The sequence below is a fragment of the Haliotis rufescens genome, unplaced genomic scaffold (genome assembly GCF_023055435.1).
Source record: "Haliotis rufescens isolate VD_foot unplaced genomic scaffold, xgHalRufe1.0.p SCAF_22, whole genome shotgun sequence".
In the NCBI taxonomy this organism is placed as follows: Eukaryota; Metazoa; Mollusca; class Gastropoda; order Lepetellida; family Haliotidae; genus Haliotis; species Haliotis rufescens.
The window spans coordinates 10,008,655-10,031,483 of record NW_025963913.1 but is presented as its reverse complement, the minus strand read 5'-3'; the positions used below and the strand labels follow the sequence as shown (position 1 = coordinate 10,031,483).

Below are 22,829 nucleotides of genomic sequence, written 5' to 3'. Positions count from 1 at the left end.
ATCTGCCAAAATTATTGACACTTATCCACTGAATATCTTTTCAGTGAGAATTTATCTAACAAAAAATCCCCCAAACAAACCGTCACTGCCTCTGATCCCATCCTGGCGTTAAAATCGCCACCAATACATCATTAAATTTCATTAGAACCCCAAGAAGCTTCTCTTGTAGGTATAATTACACCATTCTTATACTGTCTTAACAGATTAGAATACCAGTTTGATCCCTCTGGATGTATACTAGCCACATTAAGAAACTGTGCACGGAGAACATTTGAACACAGCAATTATTGGAGACATTCAAACGCTCATGCAACGTGCCATGCGATATGACGACATTGATGGGGGTCGTGCAATGTGTTACTGCACGTGCATCCTGTGCAGCTGTACACAGCATGTGCAACTCAAAATTCGCTGTCACTGTGGGTCATTAAAAAATTCAAAACTTCTCAGGCGCAGACACAAGCATGTCACAACAGGTGGCAACGCATTTTCAATGCCATCGTAACACGATATCGGTATTGGTGAGGCGTTATCAGAACACAAATGACGTTGCCGATCAGCCACGTTCAGGACGTCCCCGAGTAACGACGCAAAGACAGGACAGATGGTTCCAAACGGCAGTAACGACGTCCCAGACAATTCCTGGACTGCGCCGTATCCATCCCAACACTGTCAGGAATCGTTTACGTCAGTACGGGATTCGACCACGACGCCCTTGCCATACGTCCCATCCTGACACACCGTCATCGAGTCAACCGTCTAAGATGGTGTCGAAATCATGTTCGCCAACCTCGATCGCGATTATGGTGGAGAAATGTTGGCTTTACAGATGAATCGAGGTTCAACATTTCCCACAGTGACTGGCGCTACCGGCGTTTGGGAGAACGTTATGCACGCAACTGTATTGTGGAGAGGAATCGTTCTGGAGGTGGCTCTGTGATGATTTGGGGTGGGATAACAAGCACGGCACTGAACCCCTTTGGTGGTTGTTCAGGGCAATCTCACCGGTGTTGGCTACAGAGATCAGATTCTGAGGCCTCCTTTCCTGCAACGTCATGGCCCGGGATTGACATTTCAACAGGACAACGCTCGTCCTCACACGGCTGGGGTCGCAATGGATTTCCTACACCATAACAATGTCATGTTACTGCCATGGCCTGTAAATTCTCCAGATCTCTCCCCAATAGAGCATGTATGGGATGAAATGGAGCGCCGTCTGCGTCGTCTTCCACATCCTCCAGATAACGTCTGTGACTTGGCACAGGATTTGAGGAGGATATGGCAGGCCATTCCCCAGGCCTTCCATGCCCATTTGGTGGACTCCATGCGTCGCCGATGCACTGCTGTGATTCACGCACAGGGTGGTCATACCCGTTATTGACTTTGTGACTTTGTCGTTTGACCCCCTACTCCATTTTGATCTTCTGACGTCATCGTAACAGATGTTGACATTTTCTTATGGTCCGATCATTCAGCTGCTACAGCGTCTGCATCATTTTGTTCTTGCTGTGTTGTATTTCAATCCAGATTATAATTTCTCCGTGCACAGTTTCTTTATGTGGGTAGTATATCATAAATTCCGAAAAAAATCAAAATCTTTCATCCATGTTTCAGTTAAACCAATGATATCACATGATTTAATAAATCAATGAAGTCAGTCATCAATTTTGGAATAGTCCTGACAGATTCCAGAATAAAAACATCCCCTGTGCGTGAGTTTTAGTGAGAGGCGTTGAACGAAGTTTCGTACAATCACGAAGGCCCCTATATGTATCTACTGTTCCTGTCTACGGGCCTGTTTCTGTCTCCTAATTTACGGTCAGACAGTTTCTTCGTTTCATTTCCCGACTGTCCCTTGTCATCATATACACGATCCCTGCGCCAATCAGAATCCTTGTCTCTGCCTAAGTTTCTATGCACTGCGCTCTCTGTTGTATTGCTCTCCCTGTCCCTGGTCTACTCTGCATATGGTTTTTATCTCGTTCTGTGTATCTCTCTGATTCCTGACTCATTTCTGTCTCGGGGACAGATATATCACCCCTCTGTCTTTTTCCTTTATCTGATTCTACTCTTGATATACCGGTATCTGCTTCTGTACTGCATCTCACATCTTCCATTATCTTATTTCCTTTATAATAAAAATGTTTGTCCGGATAATAACTTTACAATGTGTGCACGTTCTAACATCTCCTGGAGTTAAGAGTTGTAGGGACTTGTCTTTCTTGTCTCTGGCCGTGTTAATTATTTCAATAACTTTTTCTTTGCACACTCTGTATGATTCAGATACACCCTCAGGTACATAATAAAATATGATATTGTTCCGTCTGCTTTGTCGTTCTTGATGTTCAACCTTAGTTTCTAGTTCATCTATAGACTGACGAAAAGTTTCAATAGCCTCCATTCTTTCAGCTAGAGCATCAATATCAGCTTGTTGGATAACTTGTGTTTCTTTAGTATTGTCCACCTCTCTCCATAACCCGCTAACCTCCTCTGTTATTGAGTGGATTTCATCGTTGAGAGAGTGAATGTCTTTAGCCAGCCTATCCTCAGATTCCTTAATTTGTTTAATAATTGCATCTTTTAAAGCATCTGACTCTATGTTTGTGGGGCCTGGGTTGGGTTCTACATCTCCGGCTAAGTGTAATAGTGATATAGGTGGTGAGACGCTGCTGTCAAATGCATTGTTCAGTATTCGATATGTAAACAATGTGGCTCTGCTCATATAGTTGTGACAAAATCTATCATCGGAACATACCTGGGCAGGGGGAATAAGTGTGTAGGCAGTGCTGCTTCGATTGTACTTGCTGTACATTCCATACACAAAAGTAGGAGTGTGGTCATTTGTCCACTAAACATGAAACTAAAACCTTTGTTTTGTGAGCTGTATTCATTGTAGGAATACATTTAGGGCATTAGTATATTTTATATACAAGTACGTTCAGCACCCATGAAGTAAAACACTTAATGTTTTGGGCAAAAAATAATATTTATTGATTATATGAAATTTCAATTTGATCAAGCAAGGAGAGGAACTAGCATAAGTATGGTAAGTGGTATTTGCAAGAACTTACAGAACAGATGCTTGAATGCCATTTTCTAAATAAACAAATTGGTCAAATCTCAGAAGAATTTCATGGAAGAAGAATATCTAAGGTCAATTATGTTTCTGCCGTAAACCACAAAAGTCATTCAGATTCGTATAGTCAGTGTCACAACCTGGACATAGTCACAGTGCTTGTGGCATAAATTCTTTCAGACTTGATAAGTGTCGTAATAAAAACCACCCACAGTCACACTCACGTGGCATTATTCATTCAGAATCATCACTTTCTGAGGTGAATGTGTTGGTTGTTCTGGGGAGGATTATTCATCAGAATCTTCTAAAATGTAGCTGGTGTAACAATTTTTGACATCTTTACGTGTTATTACAAAAATAAGAAACACAAAGGGTAAAAAGTTATTTTCTCGAACAGTAAGGTATTGACAATTTATCTTGCAACTGATATTTAACCAATCTTTGAACATGTAAATAAGCAATTGCAAACAGAAAAGTGTACAGAAAATAGAAAAATGTATCCGTTTTTCCAAAACAATACCTGTAGAGCCACAAGGCTCACCTAAATTTTGCTGTGGCATTACATCAAATATACTACACACAAAAATTATGGGAACACCCCTAAATTACTCAGCCATGTATAAAACTTAACGTGGCTTGGTCATTAATGAACTTCAGTAAATGCAACTTTTTGTGTGCACTGAGGGCACTTTAAATGACGTGTCATGCATTTTTGCAAGTGCTTCATTTTTTAAGAATTTGGTCAAAGTGATTAAATGCTAAAACAGGAAAAAACGGGTGCAGAAAGACTCCCTCGCCATGTCAGATTCAAACGCCAATGCAAAACTAAGTAACATAGGTTCTTATACATAAAAACAGAACTATTCATAGTAATCAAAACTTTCAATCACACAGGTCATGCAAGTGATCTCAAAATACAACATAATGAGCCAGTGAGATAGTATAGTTTCATGCAGCTTGTTAGCAATATTCCAGCAATGGGCTTCACACATTGTACCCATGTGGTGAATCGAACTCGGGGTTTCAGAGAACGCTTTACCCACAAGGTACCACACCAAATACAAAAGACAGTACATTAGGATTTCGGACAATAGAAATTCTATCCAAATTCATTCATTTATTATTGGAAGCTATATTGAAATTCAAATTTTGACAAATTAGGATGAGACTGTAGAAGTATTTATCTTACTTATTATGGATATTTAATATCTATCATTAATTGGAAGTCCAACATAAACACTGATAAAAAACTGTAAAGCACAACCTGAACCATCAACTAAAAACTATGTATGTATATTACATTAAAGGGACCGGTAATGTATAACTTGGTATGTTCTTATTCATTTTTGACACTACCCTCCCTGAAAAGAAAATGCAAAGCACTTTATATTTTATTGTCAATTATTTCATAACCCTCCCATAGAGACTATCACATTTTTGGGTGACCCTCCCTGTTTGTTCTGATCTTAATTCAAATATTCATGACTAAAATCATTATCATATCATTTATCCTATCATTTTGGAAAATTAATTTAATGAATATTAAAAATAACAGGCAAATCTGCCAAATATATTGGTCTGGCAAAGTTGAAATTAATCATAATTACTGTTATAAAGTTTAACAATATTGGATCTATCGTCTGTTTCTAAATACAATAAAACACAACTTTGACTTGCATGCCATTATTGAATCATCTACCCCACACGTCCTTCTGCATTGATATGCATCTGCACAGAGTGGTCAAAGTCCTTTTCTGACACAAGGGAGACATTAGACTGTGTCCAGCCAAACTGTCTGATATCCTCAAGGGCTGCCTTGGTAGCATCAAGGGATGTAGCTAATCCTAAATAAAAATAAAACAAGTGACATCATCTCTTCTACAGAACACATGATCAAAGCCTGCCCCACCTTTGATGTTTATTACCCTGCTACGCTAACAACAGCCCATTAAGCAAGATGAACTCATTGTCAACTCATTGTGGATTAGAGATTAACAGGGCAATTAGTGTCGGGTGGGTATTAGCACTTGCATTTGTCTGTTAATTACTTAATTGAGTAGTGGCGGCTTTGTCAATTGTGCATTTATAACAACGCTGACTGCTGTCAACTTATCAAGTCAGTTTACTACGTACACACATACATATACTGGTACAAAGCCTAACTGGTCCCGGGTGCGAAATACGCATATGTCGGAAAGCGCACGTAAAATCTCCAACATAAGTAAGTAAGTAAGCAAACTGGTCCGTGCGCAAAATACGCATATGTCGGAAAGCGCACGTTAAACTCCTAATTTAAGTAGGTAAGTAAACTGGTGAGTCCATCAATTACTTAAATGAACACCAGATAAAAAACCTGTAACAAAACTGTAACCAATCAAACATCTTCACCCCAAAACTTAAAACACCCAAAATAGACATAACACTAGCTAGCACAATAAATAAACAAACCGACCCAAACATAGCCAAAACCACCACACTAGCATACATACACGAAAATTGGCCAAATTGGTGTCACATTTACACAGACGGATCATCAGATCCGATCTCAAAACACACAGGTTTCGGAGTCCACATCACACAACCAACTAAAGCCACACAATCCTACCGACTCCCAAACAATCAATCCATATTCACGGCTGAATTGGGCATGGCTTCAGCCCTTCATAATCAACAATAAAAAAAACACCAAAAAATCTTAATACTTACCGACTGACTCAGTTGACTGCAAACCCTCCAAAATAAAAACACCAAAAACCGCCCTAAACTAATAAATCAAATACTAAAAAGCTCAAACGACCTAACTAAGGCAGGCAAACAAATAGTATTCATTTGGATCCCCGCCCACGTAGGAATATACGGCAATGCAAACGCCGATAAAGCAGCTAAACTATCCCTTAAAATCCCATAAATAAGCTTAAACTTACCCATCTCAAAATCAGAAATTAAAAGTGTCAACAAGCAGAAAATTACCAAAAAATGGCATAACTTATATCTAAACTCAAATAGCCAAATAGAAAAAGTTCTAAAAAAAACCCTAAACCAAACGAAAAATTCTACATCCGTCAAAAGAAATCAACAGAATAATCACTAAACTCCAAACAGGACACACCAACCTAAATAACCACCTCATAATAATAAAAAACACGCAACAGGAAACTGCCCACACTGCAAACAACTAGAAACCCCAGAACACTCACTCATACACTGCACCCACTACCTAACACACCGAACTACACTACAAACCACCCTCAAAACCCAAGAAACTACCAAATCCAAATCACATAAACAAACAAACATACTGCCATACCCAGCTCCCTTAGTTCTCCTCCCAAACCCCCTCGGCATTTATTCCAAATCTAAAAATTTCCAAAATTCTATATAAGCAACCATTAAAACCCCCCTAGTGGGTTGCCAAACAATTTTCCCTTTTCGGAAAAACACATTAAATGGCCTGGCCCGGGCCTGTGTTAGTGCGAAATACGCTGGAGTCGGAAAGCGCACATAAAATCTCTAATATAAGTAAGTAAGTGAGTCCATGCACATTTACATAATATTTTATACACATATGTACACGCTTGTTCACATATACCTCGATATACTGGCATATCACACGTACTAACAATTATTAGATTGATGTAATTGTACAAACATCTTTTACATACAAAATCATGTGAACAGATTCTACAATAGCAAGGCAGATATCGGTTAATGTTTTAGCATTTCAATTTCCACTGAATCAAAGTCATATCCTTTCATGACCCAGATCATGTTGAAGTGATTTAAGGTCATATAAAACTTGTTAATTTCAAATGACACATCTCGCACTTGTGACACTTTTTATGATTTGGTTTGGTTTGTTTGTTTAATGCTGCACTCAGCAATATTCCAGCGGTCTATAAATAATCGAGTCTGGACCAGACAATCCAGTGATTGACATCATGAGCATCAATCCAGGCAATTGGGATCAAACCAAGTCACTGAGCCTGACCACCCAATCCTGTTAGTCAATTTTTTAGACAAGCATAGTTGCCTGTTACGGCAAGTATTGAGTAGCTGAAGACCTATTACATTCATTATTTGATATTTGTGTGTCCAAGTTACGCCATTATTAGAAATAATATGTATTATTATACGCATGAATATGATTTAAAAACGGCTTTATATGTTAAGGTTGAAAATTATGTACAGGGAAACATTGAAAGAATTCATCAATACATGCATTTATGTCAGAAACTGGTAGATTTAATCAAAATGGTTTTATACTTCAATTATCTACTTACAATTTAAGTGTATTGAACTGGTGGTACTTTATAGTAATTAATACTTTTTTTGTGTATTTGATTAGCATTTAAATAGGAAATCATATTGTTTGCAAATCCATTACATTTTGAAATAAATATGTTAAAAAAAAACACATTTCGTTGTACATATTATAACAAAGATGGCAATAGTTATGACATGAAAAGACGTAATGTGTAGGATCCTCAAAATGGTATCCACAAGGGCAGGTAGAAGAAACATGTTGTGTTTGTTGTTTAACGCCGTACTCAGCAATATTCCAGCCATATGACAGTGATCTGTAAATAATAGGGTCATTACCAGTGATTGACAATATGAGCATTGATCTAAGCAATTGGTGCAGATTCGTGAATATTCACCTAATGAAGGAGTAGGTATATACTCCGAAATGTTGTGATCATAATAAACAAGTTGACATCAATACATTCTCCTCCTTTAAGTCCTTATGTGTATCACTTGTAAATACCATTCATAGACTTCATAGACTTCATGAGTATGTCTGTGATATATGTGTGCACTTAAATCACTGCATCCTTACCTGAGGCAGTAATGGATAATTTGATAGAAACGGGTACCATAGTCAAATTTAAAGCCAAATACAGGTATTTGAAGATTTTTAGTTGTGGCGACTTTTCCAGTGAAACAACTTACAGTATTTGATTTGTAGTAGTTAACTGTTCTAGTATTTTCCATCTGTAGCTGTAAAGAAGTTCCTAAATTGTAGCTAGCACCTGCTCAGACATTAGGAGGAACAAGATGACATAGATATTAACCCATCTGTAAATTTAACAGCCTGAAGTATGCTTGTTGCCAAATCCATAAAATAGCTCCATATTGGCTTATATTTGTTGTAATGTAAGGGCAGAAATAGCATCAGTTATTACTGACAAATATCTCCTGTAAAACCTTTCAACATGTTCAAGTGACACATCGAAAGGCCATTGTGAATGATTGTGATCTGACAGCACCATTTTAGGCCGCTTAATTACAGTTTCAGCTTGACATTGAGTTAAATTGAGTACTTAATTATTCTTATACATATAATATTTTCACAATAAGTTAGCTGCGCCTCACAATCAGAGTAGGCGAGTTAATTGGAATAGGGGGCTAATTTCTGAGGTAAACCTGTTTTAACATTTCACAACTATTTGTGTTTGTAAGAGACGATGTGAGTTTAATTCCATTTATTTTACTTCAAAGCATGTTATCACAATAAGTTGAGTCGCGTATGGAATAAGTTGGAATAGAGGCTAATTCCTATCGTAAACTTGTTTTAACATTTCACAATTATTGGTGTTTGCAAGAAATCAATCCGAGTTTCATTTATTTCACCAAGGTAAAAAAGAAAGAAAAAAAGGTCCTATTTTCACCCGGAAATAATCGCCTTTTTCGCTTTAGGCGTGGTGCCATTTCACCCAGTGCCGTTTTGCTGAGGTGCTGTTTTACGTTTAGCTATAACGGCTTGTTGCACATTATTAGTTCCAATTTATAATCATTTTAGCTACTGGATTAAGTAAAAAATGAAATAAAAAACATCTTGAAAATAAATGTGCTTTCATAAACAAGAACTTACTATAAAATGCTGGCCGCAGGCTATATTTAGTAAACAAATAATTAAAACTGTCAACATTGCTGGGCTTATGCAACAACATAGCGTGTGGAGATGATAGATCACTGAAAAGAGCATATGCACACTGACACTGACTCCTGACATCACAGGGCATTATTTTGCCAGTGTGTCAGGCAACAAAATACTACAAATTACGTCATAGGGTATTGTGACCTGTTTGAAAAGTTTGTGGTACTGTATTCTCAAGGTAGGCCCAATATTCTAGACAATCCAGTGATTGATATTGTGAACAACGATCCACACAGTCAGGAACAATGGCATGCCATGAACCAGGTCACCGAGCCTGATCACCCGATCTATTAAGTTATCTCCTATTAGTCCAAGAGATAGGGTATGTTTATTTACCCCGAAAGGTCCATATGGTTTGAATACTTGTAACATTTGCATTATGTCTGGGCTATTCAAAAACATATTTCTTACAAAATACATCTTGACCATTTTGCTAGTAGGGGGCGTTAAAGGCACGACTCAGCACTTTTTCCTGAAGGTGACAGTATGTTTTCAGAGATGATCAGGATATGTATGTGTTACCTATAGTTGTCAAATTCTATGTTAAATCAAATCTTGAAAGATGATATTTTATTATGAAAACAAAAAAATGACAAATTGTATTTAATTTATATATATTTTTTACAGTCAAAATGGCAAGTAAACTTCAACTTTTGATTGGATTCATAACGAAACTATTCCCCAAATTCATGAAACTTATGTCAATTTTGTTAGAATGGGGCATAGCCAGTATAAAACACTGCAAAGGTTATTCATTTTCTGGCAAAAACGTAAACTAGTGCTACTTTTATAATACTCTATAATATTTTGAATACACCAAAGGGAGATAACTCCTCCTTCAAAATTTTCTATTGTAGCTATCATTCGTGAGAGTAGAATGTAAAATTTGATTCAAGTTCTTAAAACGTCTTTCAAATTTCACCAGTTAGTGGTATATCTCACAATTTTCTTGAATGATATCACTGTTTATCCTGCACACAACAATTTTCAGTATTTCTTTGTTCGTCAATGAATGTCCGAGTCACTGCTCTCGTTATCTGTGTCATCATCAGACAGATTGGAAAACTCATCTTCATCAGAGTCATCTGAGGAGAAAGTATCAAGCTTCCTGTGTATTGAGGTTGGCATTTGGTCTCTGCTATACCAGATGACTGAATATGATCCATCCACCAATTTCCAACCATGTTCCAACCAAGCTGCGTCCACTACACGTGCAGAATTGGAATTTGCTTGTGCCTCAGCCTACAGGACCGCATCTTCATTTGATAGACTTGAAGAAAAAATTACTTTTCCTTTTCTGTTGGAGGATTTGGTACTCTTTATTTCATTCTTGTACTTGTTCAGCAATTTAGCTTCCACCTTCTGTGCACTGTATTTAGATTCACTCCCAAGGAATGTCACATATTGTTTATGCAGAGATGTGAGGTATTCAGCGCCATTTTTAACAATAATTTCTTGTTCAACATAGAGTGACAATGTCTTGAAGGCTGTCTCATGTGTATTGTTGTTCAGGTTTTCTTTGCTGTTGTCAGAGTGCTCCATAGATGCTCCATGATTGATGGATATATTTTCTGCTCTTTTGAGGTAAAGCCTACGACAAGAATGGTGATATTTTACTTCCTTCGATATGAAATCTACGTCACAAATCTGAGCAAGTAGCGCTTGGTCACACAGGGTTTCAGCAGCAGAATTAATTTTTTCTGCAGCATCAAAATTCTCGCATCTTCCAAGTGTTTCTCTATGATTCCCAACACGCTTTGAAACAGCTTTGCAGAAAATGCAAACATTTTCAAATACCCCAGAGGAAGTACAAGCAATACCAGGCTATCTTGAACGTACTACGTTACAGATGCATTTCTTTGGTGCTCAGTTTTCTCTTTTGGAATAGCTGTGAAATTTTTGTAGCAGATGATATGATATTCAAAGGACGGTTCAATGGCATCTAGAGTTCTCACATATTCACATGCTTTATGGTATTTTGATGAAGAATACTTGTTCAGACGAAGTTTGGCAGCATTTTGTATTTGTTGCCATGACTCACTGTCAAACCTTTTGACTGGTTCTTTTGAATGTTGACCCAGATGCAGAATACATTTGAGATTTTGATAATTCATTCTTCATATTTAAGTGCCTCTGCAGTCAATGAATGGTGTTGCTACTACACAGCATCTAAAAAACAAGCAAATTGCTTTATAAATGATTAATCAAACTTGAATAGCCCCAAACTAATACAACAACTGCTCCCTGGAAATACTTGAAATTAAGAGTAGTCTCCCTTGATAGCCTTAACTTTTTGCAGGAGATTTATAACTGATCACAAGACTTTATACTGTTGAACTGGTGATGATATATTCTGTGGATCATTACACAACTTATGACAAACAGTGTAAAAGATACTGATAAGGGTATTTACAACAACTCACCTTTTCCATCCTGCTGTCTACATGCTTCCAGCATTGCGGCCATCTTGGCATCAGGGACCAGTCATTGCACTTGATTGAAATTATATACTAAAACTTCATTAGAAAGGTTAATTGATTAACTCTATTCAAATCTGGTCCTTTTTATTACATTAATTGTACTTGAACTGTCTGAATTGTCATAGTTTATGATTTTAGGATGGAGTTATCTCCCTTTACCAAAATTAAAATCATCCTGACTCCTTTGAATAAAACTCTGAATCTTCATGATTAATCATTTGAAAGTATTGAAAATGAAAATATTGTTTCTATAATGTTGGGCTTGTAAAGCAAAATTACTGAGATAACTAAAACCTCATATTACAGGAGTAAGAAGAAACAAAAGATGGTACTTTGCAAACAAAATCATAAATATTATGATATTTCCTATCACAGATAAGACATTTTGATATAGTGGGTTCAATATTGTGTTCTTTTATAAAGTATATACTCATACCTTCACTTCAATACCCAAATAACTTTAGTCATTTTCAATTTTTATTAAACTTTTCGCATTTTCCTTAATCACATGTGCGCTAAATTTTTTTGCTGAGTCATGCCTTTAATGGCATACTGTGAGGAAATGGTCAAGATACAATTTGTAAGAAATTGATTTTTCGAAAATATACTCATTCTTCTTCATGATCTACATTTCAAACCTTTTGGACCTCTGAGGTAAATAAATTCCATGCTATCTCCATGCTATTCCATGCTATAGGTGTAGGCTAAAACAGCACCTCAGCAAAATGTCACTGATTTCTCGGGCGAAAAAGGGCTACTAATTGTCTTTCTCTGTTATCTGGAGACACATTCTTGTGATGTTGGCTCCTGGCAGAAAGGGGAGATATATATGAAATTTCTATAAAATTACTATTTATTTCAGACTTACTAAAACAAGAAAGAAGTGAGCAAAGCTCACATACCCCCGTTATCCCCGCTGGTCAACAACAAATAGTAAATAGTTTGTTAATTAATGAAATATACCTGTTGCTTTAAGTCAGAGGAACTGCCCTTTCCTTTGCAACCCCATGAGGATGCATTATGTTTGAAATGAACACATGTTTTTGCAAATATATTTCAATCTAGTGTGGGATAATCAATGCTTAGCACAACATACATTCTTGATGTTTCTTAATGTGTCCATGGAAATGGCCAAAATTTAAAAAATCAGAATCTTCAAACTAGCAAAAGGCACAAGTACTCATTGTGGTTAATGTGAGTAGAAAGTTTGGTGAAGCTAGGGTGCATGGTTAAAAAGTTTTGGGCCGTACAAAAGCTTGGATGGAAGGACGGACAGACGGAACGCTATATACCCCCGATTTACTTCGTAAACGGGGGTATAATAAATATGAAATATATAGTATACCTGTAGTCCAAGTTCTTGACATTTTCGCCAGACTCAGTTTCAGCTTGACACTGAGTTAATCGGAGTAAAGGTACTTAAAACTTCAAAGCATGTGATCTTTCAACGATAAGTTTAGTTGCACATCCTAATCAGAATCATGAGTAAATTTGAGTAGAGGCTAATTTATAATGTAAACTGTTTTTAGGTGATTAACATTTCACAATTATTTGTGTTTGCAAGTTTAATTTAATTTATTTAACTACAAAGCATGTTATATTTTCACAATAAGTTTAGTTGCCCCTCCAAATCAGAGTCAGCGAGTAGAGGCTAGTTTCTTATGTAAACTTTTGAGAACATTTCTCAGTTACTTGTGTTTAAAAGTGACTATGCGAGTTTAATTTCATATATTTCAGCATGTTCAGTACCAAGCTAAAATATATAATATGGTGCAGTTTTCGTCAGGCAATAGTAGGTGTTTTCGCTTTAGGCGAGGTGCTGTTTTCACCAGTCGGTGCTGTTTTTGCTATAACCCTCTCTTACAACTAGCATAGGTTGATTGGGACCAATTCCAACCTGGAATCCCCACATGCTTTTAGCAATATTCCAGCAATACCACGGCAAGGGACACCTGACATGAACTTCACACATTGTACCCATGACAGGAATCAAACCTTGGTCTTCAGCATGAAGAGTAAACACTTCAACCACAAGGCTACCCCACCGTCAAAATGCCCCACATGATAAAGTTGTCATCAGGGTATTCTTCAGCAAGTTAAAGTGAAAATGTCCATACCTTTAAAATGTCTTTTCTTCCACTTCACTATGTTCACTGTTGCAAAACTTCTGTCATTTAATTTGTTCTTGATTCTTCACACCTGCAAAAGTAAGTTTAGTCAATTCATCATTCTCATGGATTGATTTGTCAGTACGGTATGAAATAAGAAAATGAGTCACATTAGAGTATGTAGTTAAAGGGATTTTAGGAATCAAACATATTTCTACATATAGATCTATACATTAGCATATAGATCTACATATGATAGATAGGCTGCTTGTCCTACAAAAATAAAATCACACATTTACTAACATATATTAAAGTGAATATGTCATAAGTGGCTTACAGATGATAAATGACTTTAATACGTGATCAATATTATTCACATATTCCTTACCTGAATCAGAGACCATATAATAGTCTTTATAATATATGGTCTCCGTCTGAATATGTCACTTCAGCTCCCTGCATGACCTCAGCTGCAATCGCCAATTTTGACGAGGTTGTGAAACATTTCTGCAGTAGGAATATTACGTCCGCTGGGATATCCCTTGTCGCACTGCCTTATCTAAGCATTGTCGGCAAACACATATTCCATACAATGACGTATGTACTGTCTTCCCCAAACGTAAATTAGGTTCTAGCAGTCATCAGTTTACCGATCCAACACTGAGGCACAGTCTTGTAAAATATTGGACAAAACTGACATCCAAGATTTGTAAGTTTATTACTTCTGCACACGCCAGTGTGCATGGATGTATTTGGTAAAAGGCTACAACAAAACAAAACAAGTATTTGTCACAGAGTGACGAAATATCCCCCGCCTGTACACCATAGTACCAAATATGAAGACAATCCAGCGATTAGTTCTTGAGATATTGTGGCAACACCGTTTTCCAACTCCAAAAACAGATTTGCCTGCTGTGACCTTGAAAATGGGGTCAAGGTCACCAAATCTGACAGGTGTATGCGGTGTCTGTATATACACTATAGTTCAAAATATGAAGACAATCCAGCGATTAGTTCTTGAGATATCGCGGCAACACCGTTTTCTAACTCCAAAAGCAGATTTGCCTGCTGTGACCTTGACAATGGGGTCAAGGTCACCAAAACCGACTGGTGTCTGCGGTGTCTGTATATACACCATAGTTCCAAATATGAAGACAATCCAGTGTTTAGTTCTTGAGATATCGCGGCAACACCGTTTTCCAACTCCAAAAGCAGATTTGCCTGCTGTGACCTTGAAAATGGGATCAAGGTCACCAAAACCGACTGGTGTCTGCGGAGTCTGTATATACACTATAGTTCCAAATATGAAGACAATCCAGTGTTTAGTTCTTGAGATATCGCGGCAACACCGTTTTCCAACTCTAAAAGCAGATTTGTCTGCTGTGACCTTGAAAATGGGATCAAGGTCACCAAAACCGACTGGTGTCTGCGGAGTCTGTATATACACCATAGTTCCAAATATGAAGACAATCCAGTGTTTAGATCTTGAGATATCGCGGCAACACCGTTTTCCAACTCCAAAAGCAGATATGCCTGATGTGACCTTGAAAATGGGGTCAAGGTCACCAAAACCGACTGGTGTCTGCGGAGTCTGTATATACACCATAGTTCCAAATATGAAGACAATCCAGTGTTTAGTTCTTGAGATCTCGCGGCAACAAACAGGTGGGACGTACGGACGGACGTACGGACGTACGGACGGTCGTGAATACTATATCCCCCGCTTCGCGCTTTCGCGCGGCGGGGGATAACAAAGGAATTACCCCTTATGCAATAAGGAAAACACACATGTACGTGGGTACTTATACTTCACATAAATCCGAATCATCCTAGCATAGCATTAATACTGAAAGACGCGCCAGAGCAATCATAAGCTTCATCTATTCGACTTTCCGAAAAGTCAAGTTCAATGAGAGTTATCTGTCTTGAGTTGGAACTCTTCAATTGGTTGGATGAACTTCCGCCGAGTACTGTCAACTTCCGTCGAAAATAGCGCGCTGCTTTGAAGCTGTCAAAATGGGGAAGCAATACTGCTGTATTTGTAGCAATTTTAGGGGAAAGATAGTCGGTGAAAGAATAGTATCTCTACACGTCATTCCAGTAAGCAAGTCCCTACGACAAGCGTGGATAAGGCGACTTCGGTTAGTGAGAAAAGACCTCACAGTGACCAAGCACACGGAAATATGCTCAGAACATTTCGTGGGTGGTAACGGTCCAGGCATAGGGCATGATGTTCCATCGATTTTTCCGAAGAAAAATTACAGTACTTGCACAGTGAGTTATGTTGATTCTTATAAGATTTATGCTATTGTTGGTGTATTTAATGTGTTTTATCGTTTGTGAATGTTATGTGATTGTGAAAAATTGCTATGATTAAAACTTGAAATGAAAAAAAACCAATCAAAAACGTTTCAAGTTGTGTTGATCTTAAAATTAAATTCTATGTATCCTCTCTTTCATCTTACGTGTTTGAATAAATAGAAAAAAATGTCTCAGTGTCTGTTGATAATTTGTTGCAGGTGTCTGTTGATAATTTGTTGATACCCCTAAGCCAAATGAAAGCCCATTCAAGCAGGCCTGTGACCCTGAATCTCCCAAAGTGACTATGCAGATACATGGAGGGACTCCTCAGTCTGATGAAATTGAACATCAATCCACAACATTCAGTCAAGGTGCCAGGTACAGCGGGAACATAAGTTTTTTCTCTTTTTTGAATTTGTTGATTATTATGAGAAGTTATGCTTAACAAGACAAAATATAAAAATCATGGGTAGTCTCTCTTACTTACAGAACAATAAAATATAAAGAGCATAAAATATATATATAGAGCATAAAATATTATAGAGCATTGACCAATAAACTTGATAATACACTTCTTATATTAGCTTTTGTATTAACAGATTTATGTTAATTTATTTTTAATTCCTTTAACCTCAAAATATCGGGAAAAACTATTTATTTAATGTGATGAAAAGCTATTTATTATTTTGACAGATCCTATGACGTTCCACACTTATGCTGCATGACTACTGTGAGGCTGTGTGTGAAGACGACATCAGTTGCATAAGATATGGATCATCGCAAACAGAAATGGTGGAAGTTAGAAGCATGTCTACTCAAACTGACGATGTAATGTTCCAGTGTTTGAAACCTGTGAAAACATCCTGTGCAATGACTCAGACTGAGACTGAAAATAAAAAAGTCTTTCGCAGTCAAGCCACTCAAGTCAAACTTCCTGATTTAACATTTTTTGATGTGAAGACTGATTCAGAATTGGTAACCTATTATACAGGTCTTGTGGATGCAGAAAAGTTTTCATGTTTATTTGACGAGTTTTCTGAGGTTCATGACAGGGACTATCCAACATCCAATATCGGACACCCTAAATCTTTGTCTTTGATAGACGAGTTCTTTCTAGTGTTGATGCATCTTAGACTTGGACTCCTAGTTGTTGATTTATCAAAGCGATTTCATATTTCCAGAAGCTGCTGTGCTGATGTCATTAATAGATGGATTGATATTTTGTACAACAATTTATCCTTCCTAGTTGTCTGGCCATCAATGGATACTATTAATACAACTATGCCTCAAGGTTTTAAAGATCTGTATCCAAATACAAGGGTTGTTATAGATTGTACAGAATTATTTACAGAAAAACCTTACTCTATTGGTAAACAGTCACAAATGTACAGTCATTATAAAAGTCACATAACATTTAAAGCGCTTGTTGGTGTCACTCCAAATGGTGTTGTTAGCTTTGTCTCTGACTTGTGGTCAGGAGCTATAAGTGACCGGCAAATAACAGTAGAATCAGGACTTTTAGATTTGTGTGATGTAGGTGATGCAATCATGGCGGATAAGGGATTTACAATCTCAGACTTGACAACACCAAAAGGTATACTCCTAATAATTCCACCAAAGAAACATAAGAGAAAACAGCTGACTGCTGTAGAAATTGAACAAACTAGGAGAATAGCAAACTTGAGAATCCATGTTGAAAGGCACATGGAACGTGTCAAGAATTTCAGAATTTTGCAGGGTATAATTCCAATTACAATTTCAAAACCTGTAAACAAAATCTGTAAAATCTGTAAAGCTTTGACTACTCTGCTTCCCCCTCTTTATCCTCATGACCAAGAAATTGATGACAATTACTTCTTTGATGACAGTTCCTTGCTTGCTCTGTAATTAGTAGGATTAGCATAATCTTATAGCAGCTCCAGATGTGAATGGTCACATGATATTTTCTGCTATATTAAACTTAATAATCATGGTATCATGATAACAATTTTGTATTGAAAACATTGAGCCAAATAAGTCTAGACAAATAAGTCTATTTTTGTCCAATATGACTATTGACATGACCACCTACTGGTAGTCTATTTTTGTTTTACTTATTGAATCAAAGCATTGATATAAAAATCCTGACTCTTCATATAAGTAGATTAAACAATTTCATGTTTTAGCTGTGACAGCAGGATCATAGTCCCGTGGTTCTAATTTTTGTAACAATAACTAAAAATGAAAGAAATAAACGCTTCATGATTTTCTTTAATCATGTTGTCCATGTTATCATTTCAAGACGTTACAGAAAATATGTTATGATATGTTATGGCTTAATAGAATGGTTCAAGAAATTACAAGGAGAAGAAGATATCCTATGTCTAAGCGACATACTATCTGAATGGACAGTCGCCGTGAATGCGGCGTTAAGTAACAATTCACCCACTGAATGGTAAGTATCTATGACTATCAAAGAAAGATATGATATGGTATTGAGTGAAACATTGAATTCACTGAGTGAGCATAGGGTAAAACAACTGGTAAGATGGTAGTACAACGGTCAATCTAATACAGTGAAACACCTCGCTGGACATGTAGGGTATATTTTTCAGGAATAATGGCTGACAGATAGAAACTGCGAAGCCTTGTGACCATGTGATGCCACTTGTTCTCATCAAATGTAATCCTTTCAATAGATATCCCTTTGAGAGTCCACACCACAAAATCACACCAAGTTCTTTTGGTCAAGGCCATCTGTCCTTGTACTTGAAAGTAGTATGCATGGTTTTCTTTTAGAGTCACATTATTGTCCACAATATGGCAGAAGAAATTTGTATTTGATGCAGCCTCTTCTGGTGTTAGATCTCTGAAAACAGATGGACATTTAATCTCTACTAAGCCATGTTGATTACTACATGTACTACAATCTGTGCATGACACAAGTCCATCAGGGCTAGTTGCAAGGTAAGGGTAGTCTGTATTCACAATTAGTCCACACTGAGAAACTTTCAACTGTGGATGAAGACCTGCCATTTTGTTGATATACTGCTGCCTTGCTGTCGATTCATGTGAAAGTCCCCATCTGGTATGTCTGTTACCAAATTCGCCCTGATATCCCATTAGGTCACATACAAGTCTATCTGGAGCTGTAGATGTCTGTCGGATAAATACTTTGCCAAACTGTGAACTTGTTATCCTTTCCAATCTGGCTTCCTTCCAAAACTTTGTTTTATGTTGTCCTCTTGTCATTCTCTCTATTGACCTCACATCCTTTTCTGACACTTTCATGGAATCAAAATAGTTTTGAAAGGTAGTTTGACAGGTTGGCGATTTAATATCAACATAGTCTGGAATACAACGATCAATGCATGGTATTTTTGGAAGTTCTGGCATAGGTTCAGGAGCTTGAGTAACAGTAGTTGTATTAACAACATATCCACATTTACTTTTTGTTTCATGACCAATTAACTTCTTATTAAATCTTGTGAGATTTATTGTTGTCTGTGGCATGTTGCTGTTGGGAGACATTGATCTTTTGTTGATTGTTCCATTCTGTATCCGACAGTACCTTGTGTAGTCCCAGTACCTTTTTGTTGACTCTTCCTGCCACTTGACATCAGGTTCAAGTCATCCGATTTCATTGGATCCAACTTCCTTTTTCTGGGAATTTTCCACTTGCACTCAACTGATGTGCATGAAAGCAAACCATCCTTTTTCTTCTGACTAATGTCTGCAAGGGCATGAAGCAGGGCTGATACATGATTACAAGCCTCCCCAGCACTGCAAAAACAAAATTAGTTATATTTGTTAATATTATTTGGACTCCAGCTTTAATATTATGAAATAACAATCAAATGCATATAAAATGACACAGTCATGTTTCCTCTATTTCACCCTAAATAATTATTATTTTTAATGTAATCAGCTAAAGATGTCACATATTAATAAGCAACAATATCAATAATCTGTTTATTTATTTAAATTAACAAAAGTGAATGAGAGGTCCCACAAAGGAAGAGATTTTAAAATGTATCAATTACTTTGCTGGTATTTGGAATTAATAATTTACATATCTTTTGATCAAACTTTGTATTTGGAACATATTTTCTTTTAAAAGGTTTTTAAACGTTTTGTTTGTAAAAAACCAGCGATCTAGATATAGATGACACGACTGTAGTTATATAAATGCAAAGTCTACATACCCAGCTGCACAAGTACAATTTGCTGAATGAACACGACCTGTTACTTTTGAGAGACTTGCCCAAACTTCGTGATCGGGCTTTTCTTAGGATCCACTGTTGGTAGTGATGGTATGACACGGCATCTGACAAACATATGGTCACAGTCGTGATGGATGTTGTGTAGAGCTACGCCGTGAACATGTCTATCTTGGTAAAACACCACTGCCTTCATTTGTCGTTTAGCCATCATGGGTTTGGTGTCTGAAGTCCTATGGTTGCCAAGTACCATATAATTGTAGATTTCCTTCTCTGAGAATTCCGGCAATGATTCAACAGCATCGTTCCATCCAATCATTAATGTAGTGGGGTCTGGCATTCGATATCCGCTGGGTGTGACGAGCTTCCGTTGCATAGATATAACGCCTTTACCGGGTTGTACTAAGGTGGTTGCATCCAAACGAAGTGCCTTCGCCCCTCTTGCTCGCGCTAAGACTTGTGCTCTTACCCCAGTCACCTTTTGATTTCGTTCCCGTAGGTATTCACGCAATTCTTAATCTGTCATTTGAAGGAATTCATCATCAACGTCAATATTGTTATTTGCCGCCATTTTGAAGGTTTACTCGGCGGAAGTGAACCAAGCTCCTCACAGCGATAGCCCGTTCGCGGAGCTCTCTAATACTATGTTACCGAGAGTGTAACGAAGGTGTCACGCGCTGGGAAGGAGCTTGTAATTTTCTTTGCAAAGGGAGATAACAACACTTTTCGGAAAGTCGATAAAAACCTGGTGATTTTAAGTGCGCATCATAAAATTTACACGTGGTTTCTGATGCTACATGACACTAGAATTTTCACATACTGAATAAACACAAAATGTAACATAAGTTGCATCCAAAGCATATCTAAAAGATTCTTAACGATATCATTAATAAACTTACACTATGGATGGCTGAAGTTCGACTTGATATAGCATGCAATGCTAAAAACAATGTGGGGAACCCACGGGACCAATGTCGCTCTTGCAACCAACGAACGTTCTAAAACTAGCACTTCCGGTCCTAAGCGAAGCGCATGATTGAGAACCACTAAATAAAAAATCACTGTTACTTGTAACGGCACAACGTACGTATACTTCCTAATTCACACTGTCGAAATCCCCGCTGCGACCAATATGGCCTGTATGGCTGTAATCGGCAAACCTCGTCCCTTTCCGTAACAGCTGCAGAAATGACCGATCGTGTTCAGAGTCATTCGTGACCAACTCGTGTTATTCCGTGACAAGCAAGTTTACCCAAAATTCCCTCCACGGGCGATGGCGCTATTATTTTGGAAAAGGAATGTAAACATAAACACTCAAACCTCGTGTATTGCTGTACACCGTGATGCTTGATTACGATATGCTTACCTCGTGTGTCGATACATTGTTCTCAATCACCTCTAATATGGAAATCCCGACCGAAATCCCTCTGAGACATCCACAACGAGGACGTCAACTCGATTGACAGCCGAAGAAGGAAGAGCAGCTTGCGGATGCAAGGGCCTAGATTTTCGAAACGATCGTAGCCCTAAAATTATCGTAAATTTGTCGTAAGGAAATCGTAGGCTATCATAGCATATTTTCGAAACTATCGTAGCCCTAAGATATCTTAAAGGGGCACTGATCTAACGGACTGGTTGTTGCCTTTGTTATTGTTTTTTCCCCGTGAGTACCCGGATGATACGCAACGCAACTGAGCGTGACCAGAGACTGGGGTACCGTCTGCAAGGACAGCTAAATAAACTTGGAGGCTGGAGGCAATATTTGTTTCACGCATTTTTGAACACTGATTGGTTAACTGTGATCTATAAAGATTTCGACAAAGGGCGCATGTTAATTCATTTCTTCAGCCTAAACAAACAGACAAAAAGAACAAGGGAGCTCATCGGATGTCGTCATTTGGAAATACCCCAGATGGTTATAGTTTAATACTAAAAACAGTATCCATGCAGTGAAAGCATTTTCGGATTTCGGCTTGCGTCGATAATACGATTACTACTCCCTTGTTGTCATCCACGTTTTCTCGTATAACCCTACACTTGTGTATTTGTCGTCATTCACTTGATGGTCAGTTAATTAATTTATTACAGGTACAATTAGTGGTAGCACCACTTATATTACCTGACAAAGGTTCCCATTTGGCATTTATTGTGTCTGGGGTAATTATTCAATCTAAATCCAGGTTTGAAGTGAGGTGAAATGTGTGTTATGTAATATGCACGTGGCAGCCCAGCAAGAGATGAATGATCAGTTGATTTACTTTTTTTTGTAAATCAACGGATCGTTCCTAGTCATCAAAGGATTAACAGAAAATACGTTGATTGATTAATCACTGTTATCTTGCACAGTGGATATGTCAAGAGTGAGTGTTTACATGTCTAGGTTTACTAAAACAAAGGGAATATCCAATCATGGCGCGAAGTGCCGAAGTAAAAACAACATACTTTGTTCAAAGGGTTAACTGATAATACGTTGATTGATTGATCATTGTTATCTATCACTCAATGGCATTTTTAGGAACCGTGGACGCTATGAAAATAGTTGTCACGTGGGCTTTCTCAGCCGACCATTGAGACTTGACACCTATGTAAAACACCTGAAACAATCCAAGCGATCAGTTGAGAAACGAACACGGGTATAATATCCCGAAACGATATATATCTTTTAAAATATTTGATTGTTACTGAGACACGAGACATCGAATAAGTTTCTTTGTACAGCTGCAGACG

At 37.6% G+C, this 22,829-nt stretch overlaps 2 protein-coding genes and 1 long non-coding RNA gene across 3 annotated transcripts; 1 reads left to right on the top strand and 2 right to left on the bottom strand.

Moving 5' to 3' along the window:
- Positions 1–2,945: 2,945 nt before the first annotated feature.
- LOC125383225 lies at positions 2,946–21,268 on the bottom strand. The gene is made up of 3 exons (XR_007222717.1): positions 21,002–21,268; positions 13,612–13,693; positions 2,946–4,920 (listed from the first exon to the last, which is right to left on the bottom strand). It is a non-coding gene; the product is annotated as an uncharacterized LOC125383225 (long non-coding RNA).
- On the top strand, positions 15,538–18,010 carry LOC124146382. Its single transcript, XM_046516648.2, has 3 exons — positions 15,538–15,876; positions 16,122–16,281; positions 16,597–18,010. Exon 3 carries the CDS (start codon positions 16,618–16,620, stop codon positions 17,788–17,790), a length of 1,173 nt encoding a protein of 390 aa, XP_046372604.1. The 5' UTR covers positions 15,538–15,876; positions 16,122–16,281; positions 16,597–16,617; the 3' UTR covers positions 17,791–18,010.
- Positions 18,136–20,951, bottom strand: LOC124146384. The gene is made up of 2 exons (XM_046516650.2): positions 20,088–20,951; positions 18,136–19,665 (listed from the first exon to the last, which is right to left on the bottom strand). The coding sequence occupies exon 2, from the start codon at positions 19,411–19,413 to the stop codon at positions 18,451–18,453; it is 963 nt and encodes a 320-aa protein (XP_046372606.1). The 5' UTR covers positions 19,414–19,665; positions 20,088–20,951; the 3' UTR covers positions 18,136–18,450.
- Positions 21,269–22,829: the final 1,561 nt, after the last annotated feature.